Source organism: Rhagoletis pomonella, unplaced genomic scaffold, assembly GCF_013731165.1.
Source record: "Rhagoletis pomonella isolate Grant_MI unplaced genomic scaffold, Rhpom_1.0 Rhpom_scaffold_00003, whole genome shotgun sequence".
Classification (NCBI taxonomy): Eukaryota; Metazoa; Arthropoda; class Insecta; order Diptera; family Tephritidae; genus Rhagoletis; species Rhagoletis pomonella.
Genome location: NW_023458557.1, coordinates 60300102 through 60312692, shown reverse-complemented (window position 1 = coordinate 60312692; position 12591 = coordinate 60300102). Strand labels below are relative to the sequence as shown.

General features: G+C 36.2%; 2 protein-coding genes across 4 annotated transcripts in view; both read left to right on the top strand.

The window, feature by feature from the left end:
- The window catches only part of LOC118735328, a 126288-nt gene that overhangs the window by 50988 nt on the left and 62709 nt on the right, over nt 1-12591 (top strand). The window lies entirely within an intron of this gene.
- On the top strand, nt 9885-11918 carry LOC118735330 (putative nuclease HARBI1). Of its 2 annotated transcripts, none has more exons than XM_036465021.1 (4): nt 9885-10225; nt 10280-10677; nt 10739-10883; nt 11637-11918. In XM_036465021.1, the coding sequence occupies exons 2-4, from the start codon at nt 10420-10422 to the stop codon at nt 11687-11689; spliced, it is 456 nt and encodes a 151-aa protein (XP_036320914.1). In that variant the 5' UTR covers nt 9885-10225; nt 10280-10419; the 3' UTR covers nt 11690-11918. The 2 variants fall into 2 exon arrangements, with proteins under 2 accessions (XP_036320914.1, XP_036320915.1); XM_036465022.1 differs by having other exon boundaries at nt 9886-10225; nt 11652-11918.

The window sequence follows — 12591 nt, the reverse complement described above, 5'->3', positions numbered from 1 at the left end:
ACCAAATTTGACAAGGGATGACGGAAATTCGTTCCATAATACATCATACACACACCCTGTCGGAAACAACAACAACCAAAAAGGAAATACCGTTTAAATATTTATTTGAAAGTAGCTATAACATCCTTACTTTCGACGACAAAACTTAGCCTTAAAGAGTCTTTACTTACTGAGTTGCTTAGTTTTTATTTCTATAACCAGACGTCACTTTCATTCTTAACGTTAAGTTCGCAACACTTTTGATCTCGATTTGTTCTCTAGCAGAACGTTCCACAGACTTATGTTCTTATTTGAAAACTTTCTCGATACTTTTGTTCTGATTTCCTTCTCATTGGAAGTGTTCACAAAAACTTCGTTCTCATTCTGTTCTTGTTCAGGACGTTGCTGAGAGTTTTGTTCGCGAACCTTTTGTTCTCATTTTTTCCCCGCTCAAAATGCTCTCAATACTTTTGTTCCCGTTTGGTTCTTTTGCGGACACGTTCTTGACAATTCATTTTGTTTTCGCACAGAACTAAACCATAACCGGAGCGCGTTCTCGGTCCCTGCGGTTAAGTAATCGGCACTAAATCTTTTTTCACCGAGAATCAAATTTGAAAATAAATTTTTATTTTATTTATGCACAATTAAAAAAAAAATAATAATTTTTGATTTTTCTTTTATATATCTAAAATAACAATTATTTCTTAATTTTTATCCAAATAATATGTCAATAGCAGTTATTTTTGATTTTTATATTAAATGTCCTAGATAAAAGTTATTGAAGCCATTTATTTAAAAAAAGTCATTAATAAAAACCAGTCACCGACTTTTATTTTTTAAGTCATACGTATAAAAGTCATTATAATTTTTCACGGTTAAGAAGGTGTTGGAGAACCAAAGTTTACTAAGAAAACAAATGACTTATAAGTATGATTTTAAAAATAAGTCAGTGATTGATTTATATTGATGACTTTTATAAATAAAAGTCTTTAATAACTGTTATCCAAGATATGTAATTTAAAAATCAAAAATAACTGTTATTTGCAGATTATTTATATAAAAATTAAAACTAATTGTTATTTTAGATTTATAAAATAAAAATCAAAGAAAACTGTTTTTTAAGGAGTAATTAAATAAAAGTCAGAAATAATTGTTAAAGAACGGTTTGTTTAATAAAAGCTGCAACTGTTACGGTCCCTGAAAATTATACTTATGTTAATTGTTTAACGGAGGGCGGTCTGTACAAGTCGACTTCCAGTTTTTTGCATACCTATGTTAGAAATTTTTAACCGACTTTACAAAAAGGAGAAAGGTTACCAATCCGTCCGAATATTTTCTTTTTTCTTTTTTTTTTATGTATGTTACCGCATAATTTGGACCACGTTAACCGATTTTTATAATTATTATTATTTTTTTAAGGAAAGGTGAGGTAACAAGGTGGTCCCATATTAATTTGGTTTAAATCCGATCATCGGATCATGAAGAAATTAACGAGAATCTTAACCCTAGAATACTAACCTTATTTTTTATTCCTTTAATACTAACGTTCGCCTGTCAGGCTACTTTGAAAGAAAATACAAATTTTGTCTTGTAAAAACCTTAGATTTATTTAAACAATGGGCTTAAACATATTTCATATGCTTCTAAAGTAAAAAATAAAATAATTTAATAATTTTTTTAATATTAATACAAATAATTCGTATTGAAAAATAACTCATATTTTATTATCTTTTTGAAATGGGTCATTTTACAAAATTAAAAAAAAATATATATTTTAAAGCGAACGAACTCAAACAATCCATAAATTATCTTAAAGGTATTCGTATTTACTTTCACACTTAAAATTAATTAATTGTTTATCTTTTCTATTGTGACTTTTACCTACAAATGAAATCGACTTTTTTGTATCACATTAGGCCTTATGAATAAAAACTAAGCAATTGATTTTTCTTATAATGTCAGACCTCTACGTAAATTTATTTGAATAAATCAAGCAAAAGTTTGGAAATCTTAAGAAAAAAGCAACTGCTTAGCTTTTTATTCATAAGGCCCATTCATTGAAATCATCTTCCGAATTGTTCCTTGCCCGTTCTCGAGATATTTGGCTTTAAATCGACTTGTTTTTTTTGTTTTTGTGCTGTAAAGTTTTTAACAATGTATTAATCAAGCTAAAACTTCCTATTTATTTCTGATTTATGTTTATCCATCAACTCTAAAAATTTGAAATAAATCAAACACATGAAGTGTAAACCACGTCCATTTTGGTATGGAACGCCCGATATATACTTTTTAAAGGAGTTTTTATTGAGCTTGGGGCCGTTTTTTGTTCGAAAAAATATTCCTATTTGGCACTACAACCGTTTGTCGGCCTGGACCGAGACAAAAAACTTTTCCAATCGCCTCTCTCCTGTGCGAATTTGCGCCAGTTACTCATACCTTCTGCACTTGGCCCTTCCATCCATGTGTACAACATGTCCAAGCCAGCGCAATCGCTGTATTTTTATGTCACGCGTGGACCCTTTATATGTTGCCCGGAGGTACTTTGTCTTGTCTTCATCCAGCACTAGACCAACCTCTTTAGCTTCCTTTTTTAAACTGGAAAATGCTGCGGTTGCGTCCCTTTGTTTTAGACCGATATCATCTGCGTACGCCAACAACATCGTTCTTTTGCTATATATGGTGCCGCCGCGATCAGATTGGCAGCTCTTATTAATATTTCCAGTATCAGATTGAAGACGTCGCACGAGAGTGAATCGCCTTGTCTAACACCTCGTTTGGTCTCAAAAGGCGCGGAGAGGTCCTTCCCAATTTGGACGGAAAGTCTTCTCTAGGATTTGACGTGCTGTGAAAATCTGGTCAATGGTGAACTTCCTAGGTCAGAAGCCACTTGATAAGGTCCAGTTAGTTGGGTTCGCCTTTCAGACAGTATCGTCGACAGGACCTTGTACGCAATATTAAGAAGGCTTATTCCGCGATAGTCGTCGCAAACGGTGGGATATCCCTTCTTGTGGATTGGTAAAGTATACTGAGATTCCAGTCTTCGGGCATGTATTCATCACACCAAATTCTGCTCAAAAGCTGGTACATGCGCCCTACCAACTATTCGCCATCGGCTTTGAACAGCTCAGCCCGAATACCGTCGGCTCCGGGGCCTTGTTGTTCTTAAGCCGCCTTAATGCTGTTCTCCCCTCGTCTCGGTCGAGTAGAGGAATGTAAGCTTCGTCCCTATACATTGTTTTGGGTTCTTCTTCATCAAACGCACGGTGGCGCACCTGTGTCGCCATTAAAAAGCGTTGAGAAGTGTTCCCTCCATATCCCAAGAGTAATCTGGACATCCAGATTTCCATCTTCATCTTTGCAGGAGCTAGCCCCATTAAACCCATTTATTGCTGCCTTATTTTCTGGTATATTTTTCGGGCCGCATTTCTGCTTGCCAGCATCTCAAGCTTTTCGCACTCACGCCTTTCTGCTATCTTTTCTTTCTCTTAAAATGGAGTCTCCCTTCCCTCCTTTTTCCCCCGGTATCGCTCAATTGTCGGGCGTGTCACCATTGGCTGCAGGGTGGCTTTGTATGCTGCGTATTTTTCTGCAGCAATAGCGCGTCACCCTTCGTCATATCAGTTGTTTCTACGCGGTTGGTAACCTCTTACGCAGCGGTACGTGGCAGATGGAGTCCCACTGCTCATTTATGTCCGGACGATGAGGAGTTGCTTAATAAAACAGGATTGAGAGTCGATTACTAAATCTTTCGGCTGTCCGTTGTGACTGCAGCTTTGCGACGTTGGAACTTTCGCCGCGTTGCCTGATGTTCGTTTTTTACTGCACAGAGGCGCATGCGGACCTCAGATGCAACAATGTAGTGATACGAGTCGATGTTGGTACCTCGGATAAAGCGCACGTCAAGAACGATCGAAGTGTATCTTCCGTCTATCACAACATGATCAATTTGGTTCTTCGTTATTTGATCAGGGGACACCCAAGTGGCTTTGCGGATGTTTCGATGCTGGCGTCTGGTACCACTAACTCCCATGTTCCGTGCCGGGGCGAACTAGATCAGCCTCTCTCCGTTGTCGGAGGTGTTGTCATGAAGGCTAAATTTTCCGACTTTTGGACCAAATATGCCTTCTTTGCCCACCCTGGCGTTAAAGTCACCAAGCGCGATTTTAATATCGTAGCGGGGGCAGCGCTCATACGTCGTAGGCTCGTCGTCGTTCTCTTCCGTTGGGGCGTGCACACAAATTAGGCTGATGTTTTCAAATTTCGCCTTTATGCGGATTCTGGCGATTCGCTCACACAAGGTGTCGGAATCACCGCCCAACCACAAATCCGACACCAAATTTGTGCGCCGTCTCATGGCAGCTATAATAATGGTCACCATTCGTACCGATTTTGGCGGGACAGTACCGATTTTGAGAAAATTGTCCCGTTGAATATTTTTTTTAATTCGGGACATATAAGTGCCTTGATTTTTCATATTTGTACCGATTAAATCCCGATTTTCAGTGTTTTCTTAGCCAGAATCCTTATTTTCTATGATCTTTGGTTATGTTTTATTCTGACAAACTAGTAATTTCGCTATACTGCAGTCACCATTCTTGCACTGAGCAAAAAATCAACCAAAAACTGGTTAGTATTACGAAATTCATACTTGAAAAGGAATCAATGTGATTTTTGGTTAATATGTTGATGTTTTCAACAATGAGTAGGTAATATTAACACACGAGTGCACGCGCTCTCTTTTACACCAATGCACGCGTGGCCTACTATAGTAGACCATTTTAAAATGTCAATAAATGTTTTCTTAGATAACATTTAAATGAAACTGATAGTTCAAAAATGTAGTTAAATCTATTACGTTTACGATCACAAACTTAAATTTTTTCATAGCAGCTAGGAATTTGAAAAAATAAATAACTTAGTTATGTAACAGAAAAAATTTGAATAATTTTACTTCTTAGATCAATGTCTTAAACTTTCTACTTAAACCAATATTGTTCAAAAAACGATCAGTTTTCGTAACATTGAGTGCCCACCGCAGGCTGGTTATCAGGACAAATCCATTTGTTAAAAGTCTTCCACCACTTTTTGTGGATGGACGTAGAGCACTGGTACAATAGGTGAACCGACCAACTAAAATTTGGTATTACATCGTGATGTACTTCTTGAAATGCTACTAAGAGCTTCCCTATTCCAAATTTTAGTTGTTAGAGAAGTGTTTCAATGGATGTACAACGATTCAAAGCGGGTTTCAAAAAATAGAGGGACTATTCTTGTAAAAATTTATCCTTGAAATTTTTTTCAGTGTTCACATTCATTTGGTGTATTATGAGAGCTTCGTTTGCAGCAATGTTCATCAAATCGAAAAATATTTTAAGTGGCTACCGGCTGTAGTTTCTAAGAACACTGATGCACCGTATATGCTAAGTAACCAAATTATAAATTCAGTACACCAATACTCGCGCGGACTACTATGGTAAGCCCGCGATTTTCGCGCCAATCCACAAAAAAGTGCATACGCGTGGAAGTGAAGCGCGGTACTCACTCGTCGACAAATTTAATGCAGAAGGCTTTCCTGGAACCGCACCGCTTTAACATACAAAACTGTCAGGGTATAAACAAAAATGTTGTCGTGGTCTACTATAGTAGCCCGCGCGTGTACTCTAATGTTAAGCACACTTTTGTTTACATTAACCAAACTTTTGGTTGTCGATTTTTTCGTTAGAATACGCTTATGTTATAAAACAAAAAATTTGCCTCTGACGATATTTGAAACGGCGATTTCTGAATGTTAGCAAATAACAGCAAGCATCTCAGCACATTCAGCTACAACCGCTTTATAAATGTGTGCAAATGTTCAACTTGAATAAATTTTCTTCGTCGCCTAATTTGGTGCTGCACTTCACAGAGCCTTTTTCGTAATTAAGAAAAACCAACAACAGAAAAAAAATAAACATTATGTATTGCGCTGACGGCAATCGTACTGCTGGAAGGAAACACATAACAGCAAGCATTTCTGCACGCTCAGCCACCTGCAGCTACGAATTCGTTCTCAAATGTGCAACTGAATCACATTTCTTACAATCGGCTTATTAACCATGAAAAAACCAAACCATAACTTGGTCAGTGTTGCCAGAACTTTTTGGGCCGACCGGCTAGATTGGCAAAAAAAAGCGACTAAAATCGGCTAAAATGTTTTAGTGAAATTTCACATAGACTCTGGCAAAAAACGGCTAAAATGTTTTAGTGAAAATCCACATGCTTTATTTAAATAAATCGCAAGAAACGAAAGACTAGTTAACACCATTAATTTATATCGAGTGTATATTCCTCATCATCAAATGAATCACTATTGTATATATCACCTGAATTCATTAATTTTAAGAGATCGTCATCTACAGTAAAATTATGGCAGCATTTTTCTTCACGTTTTAAACCGTATCTTATATATAAAATAGCGTTTAACGTTTTAACGCACATTGGATTTCTTTGCTTAGTTTTTATTATATTAATTGAACTAAATATTCGCTCTACTTCTGCATTACTTATAGGCAAAACAAGAAAACTAAAAACTAGGTTGCAAAGGTCAGGTCCTAGGGCATTTCGAAATTGATAAACTTCGGCCCAAAATTTTACAGTTGAGTCTAAATTACTCCAGATATGTAACGTTAACCGTTGCCATTGCATCTCTATGGATGTTATTTCGTCGGCATTATATTTGTGTTTTTGTTGCTGTAGTTGAACAAATACTTTTGGTTTAATTACTCTTAATGCATTTCCAACCGAAAAAAGTCAATTTTTTTTTAGTGTGGCAATATTTGTAGGAAGGAGTTGGCGTAATTCCTTTATTAAAGTGATAATAAAATAGCGACCATTTTCTCGAATAATTTTCTCGACTTCGTGGTCAAAAGCGTTTGTGCTTACTTTTGTTTTTAAATACTCTTCAAAACTGTGATAAAACTGAGGAAATGGAGCAAGGTATGGTTCCAACGGGGAGCATATAGGATCAAATGTGTCCGCGCTAATAACCACTAGTGAGCATAGATGCGAAAGTAAAACATTGAGTTCATTAAAAATCTTCATTGGGTCTGCATTATTGCTTTCGAACAACTTGTTTACTTTTTGCACCTGAAAATTAGGCAAATAGTAAAATCGGCTAAAAACGGCTAACTTTTTTTTACAAGCCGGCTAACAAATCGGCTGCCGGCTAGATCGAATTTTCTCCGGCTAGTTGCTATCAAAACCGGCTAAATCTAGCCGGAAAACGGTTAAAATGGCAACGCTGAACTTGGTTGAAAAAACCGTTGTGCTTTTGGCTCAGTGGGCCAACAAATTTTTTTTAAGGTTCTTATAATTATTTGTTAAGTTATGATACATGCTTACATATAGTCCCTCTTCCGCACAGTGATGCCAGACATTCTCTGTTAAATATCCCACGGAAATGGGGAAAAAATCCCTCAATTACCCACATCTGGAAAACTTATCCCACAAAATTCCCAACAAATTTAAACATATACATGTTTCAGTAGTAAAGAAGTAAAATTCATATAAAATAATAATAATAGTTTGGCGCTTACACATATGTGCTTTTCCTCCAATTTGTGGCGGTCCCCTTGATGTCACACAAAGGGGAGGGACCTACAGTTTTACGCCGACTCCGAATGGCGAGTGTATTTTTATGAGAAGCTGTTTTTCATGGCAGGAATACACTCGGAGGTTTGCCGTTGCCTGTCGAGGGCCGACCGCTGTTAAGAAAAAAACCCTTTTTCTGCATTTTTTTCACTCATTCATTTTTTCCCTTTCATTTTTTTGCTCACTCACTAAGGGCCTAAAAGAATTTTTTGGTGACTTTAAAATTGAAGCACATTCATGTGCTATTTAACATTTCATCAGATAATTTGTTCCGCTTTTTACATGAAACACCAGTTACAACTGAAAAGATTCTTTCTTACTCAGCGCTTGAATTGGTTAACGTAAGAAAATTTTCGAAATTGTCCTTATACTTTTTAACAATTATATACCATTTCACTCCACATCACATCTTCAGAACGATTAATTACGTAAGAATGTCGAATATTCTTGAATTTTGATCAATTATGCAACAATAACTGCGTCAAAAGAAAATCCATTATTTATATGAAGTGTCCCTTTTTTCCCTTTTAATAATTTTTGATGTAAAATATCCCTCAAATAGGGAAATTACCCACAATCTGGCATCACTGCTTCCGCATCGTCCCGTAATGCTTCATTGTTGCAATATTTTATGACCCACGTTTCAAAACTTTCTGACATTAATTAAGCTAAAAACTGGGTTGATGATGAACTAATTTGAAAATATAAATCAGTTAGCAAAGCCGTCTTATCTTACGGCACTCAAATTTTACAGGAGAGCGAAAACACGGATTTTATTTGAAGGCATTGCCTTGATAGGCGGCATTTTCTCTACCGATTATTTTACAATTTAATAACGATTTTACGATCTTTATGCATAAATCTCGATACCTGAAGTTTAGGGTTACCAAATCTTATTTTTGTCACAACGGCGATTTATGCGGTTTTGCAACTGGTCGATGGGCGGTTTTGCAAAAATACGATATGAAAAAGGCTGAACTCTAGTGAAAGCTTCTGTTGAAGAGCGAGCTCACCAGGATATTTTGCAACGCCTTGAGGAAACGGTTCTGATATTGCTTCCAATGTTTGTGGAAAGCAAAATGATGGGTAGACAAGTCAGCGACCATACAAGAAAAAAGGCATCAATTTAGAAATAGAGAAATATTTACAGCTACCCCTTATACCCAGACAAGAACATCCATGAATTTAGTGGAAGCATCCCAGTAAGAACCCTATCTGTTAACTAATGCGCTATATACGCCTAATACTACAAAAAGTTTGTGTGAGAAATTCAGAAACTTTCCATCATTTTACATAGGGCTCCTGGAGAAATCTAACGCATAATCGTTTCAAGTGTGAGTAGTTTTCTCTTTCTTTCACATGGAATTCGCTATTATATTATACTATATGTAGTTGTCTCTTTTCAATCAAATATTATTATGCGATTAATAACGTGTTATATAACGTAAAGAATGGCATATATATCGCTAATATGCAAATGTGTTGCTTTTTAATGACAATTTTGTAAGTGTATTGGAGAATGCGTTAGGTCGTTCTTGCTGGGATAGTCGAAAAGAATTTCCAAATTTGTTTACACTGGCAATGAAGTATCTCTGTGCACCACATTCCTCAGTGAACTCAGGAAGAGTGTATAGTGTATCGGGTATGCTTCCCGAAATAAAAATAGGTAAATACTTCTTTTCATAATGAAAATTATAAAACTTTTTAACTTTAATTACTAATTACATACTACTAAATTTTGATTATAAAAATAAATGTTTGAACTAGATTTGAAATTCAGTCTTCTATAATCGAAATCCGAAAATCTGACGGGATTTTAGCCAGTATCCGGCCAGATAGTCGGATAACAGAAAAACGGCGGATAATCCGGATTACGGCACGGCACATCCCTAATTTTCATAAAAAAATAATAGACATTTTTTAATCAAAGAAAAGTAGCCAAGACATGCTAAAATGTCTTTTCCCTATTTACATTTTCGCCACCGTCTATATTGTGTGTATACATTTTTGCGATAATTTTTCAAGTTTTTTTCTGTTAGTTTTGTTTTAAATGAAACTATATTAAAAGACGTTATGTCTTTTTTTATTCTAAAAACGAAGTTGTATGTTCGGATTCGATGCTTTAGAAATGTCCCGATTTTTGTCCATAGAAATCTGGTCACCGTAGCTATACAGCCTTATTATGTATCTCGAACGATAGGCTGCACGAACGATTCGTCTGTAGGCGATATCGTCACGGATTGCAATTTTGTAACTCTGTCGGTCGTCTTCGTCATGTCTTTACGTCGATTACGTTGCAATCGTCTCGGTTACGTTGTATGATGTTGCCGGATGAAATTTTGATGTACTTCCAAAGAGTTTTTCTTAGATTTCTAATATTTTCAGCTTATTTCAATGCTTTTTATTTTAAATGGGCAACATCGGAATTGTTTACATTTTGGTTTTGCTTAAAAGTGTTTTGGTTGTGTTGCGGAAAGAAATATAAGGAAAATTAATTTTTAAAAATGTATGCTGCTATAGCGCTAATGGACGCCGAGGAATCCGAAGAAAGGGAAAGGCGAATACAGAGGAGGAGATTGCGAGACCACACCAATGTAATGGAACTACCTGAGACTGAGTAAGTTCAAGATTAGCAAATAATTTTTGTATGCTACAATGTATTCGTTTCTAGATTTGTTGCAAATTTCCGAATCAATAAAGAAATATTCCAATACATATTAAACGAATTAAAAGAGCACATGGCTCCATCACATAGAAGCACCCACCTATCGCAGTTACCAAAAATTTGTTGGTAACGAAAATATTTCGTCGATGGGGCAGTCAACTGCAGCCAACGTGATCAGGGAATGCCTAAATATTTTTGAGGACCATTTTTGCCAGAAATGGGTGAATTTTAGGAGAAACATCGATGAGGAAAATGCAGTTAAAGAATATTTCTTTGAGAAATACGGAATACCTGGGGTTATTGGTTGTGTTGATGGAACACACGTTCGTATTAAGTCGCCAGGAAGTGACAACCACCATTTATACCTCAACCGCAAGGGTTTTTACAGTCTTAATGTAATGGCGGTAGGTTAATGATTTACTATCTTTACAAGTATACATATACACAAACTGAGTTTCCTTACAGATATGCGATCACAACATGGTAATCACATTTGTTGACGCTAGGCATCCAGGGGCGAATCATGATTTATTTGTTTGGAATGTGAGTCACGCAGAACAGGAGCTAAAATCTGATTATAACAATGGAAAAACCAACACATGGCTACTCGGTAAGTTTTAAAACTTAACCCCGCAAACATATTCTGAGCGCTCAGAATATATGAGTCGGAAAGGAGTCCTAGGTAAGTAAGAAATATGAGTTTCAAAAACAAACATTTTTTTACTCTTATATGAATCTTTTAGGAGTCATATATGATCCAAGTTATGAGCCAGCACTTTGTGCCAGTATAAAAACAATAACGACTAGAAATTTATATCTAAACTTGTTTATACAGATATGAAAAATAATTAGGGAGGAAAAATAAACAAAATTTAGCTGCAGCAACTGCTATTACATGAATGCTGCAATATATGTACATGTATATGTATGCGCAGAGGTTTGTATATAAATATGCAACAGTATTTGAAATGAATTCCTTGCTAACATGGCTCTAAAGTAAGTTCATTAAGAGAGTTGAAGAATAAAGCCAATAAAAGTCACATAACAGCATACAATGACACTCCGAAAGTAGGCATTTATGAGGCCAATAAGAGTCATTTAAGAGCTTCAAAAAGAGTCCAAAATGAGCCGTATATGAGGCCAATAAGAGTCTAATATGACTCATATTGAGGCTCATTTGATGTATGAATTTAAGCTCATATAGGTCGACCTTCGCAGGAAGGGAAACACCCTCATTTCGGACTCTTAAATGAGCTCATTATGAGCACAAAGGCTCCGAAATGGGACTCCTTAAAGACTCATTTACGATTCCAAATGTTTGCTGGGAAAAAGGCTATAAAACATATTATTAAAATTTTTGTAGGTGATTCCCTTGCAGCCATACTTGATGACGCCATTCAGAAGCGCAGCCGATGAAATTCAACGAACTTACAACACAAAGCACTCGAAAGCTCGTAATGTAATTGAGAGATGTTTCGGTGTTTTGAAAAACCGATTTCGATGTATAATTGGCTCGAGAGGGCTACACTATTCACCAGAAAAAGTTACACAAATTGTAAATGTGTGCTGTGCTATTCATAACGTTTGTATATTTTTCAAACATCAAATTCCATTGGAGAGCCCAGATATGGAGAATCTTGTTAGTTACGAAGAAGAACTGGAAAACAGTAACATTTCGAATACAGCTGCCCTTATTAGAATGAGAATAGCAGAGAGTTTGTTATAAACGCAGTTTTATTATAAAGTATGTGTGTGTAGATTTCAGGTACACCAGCAAAATTCATTTGTCTTAAAATTAATAAAATATTTACATAAAAATTCAACAAAATATCTTTTCAGTCTTAAATCCTAAATCTACATATAAACTAAGTAAATCCAACAAAATATCAATTCACACTTAAATCTAAAAAATATGTACACAAAAAAAAAAACAAAATATCACTTCAATACTCTCACAATAGTGGTATGAAAATTAATTCTGGAAGTACTCCAAAAATTTTTCAAAAATTTCAGATTGGCGTTCCACTGCAGCAGTTAATTTGTTTGTGACATCCACCTGCAGCATTGATGCCTCTGCCATTTTTTTTGCAGCCTCAGCCTGCACTTTAGCGGCTTCTACTTGGACTTTGGCAGATTCAGCCACTGTCTCTTGGAAGGTGCGCTTCCTATTAGTGGAACGTAATGTGTGCGTTGGTGTAGGACGGGTTGTCTGTATAGTGGGAGTCACTACTCCCACTGGTGGTGGTTGGTTGTGCCTTATAGGAGATTGAAGGGTGGTTGTTTGTTGCCTTCGTTGGTCAAGTGTTGGCGATTCGGTC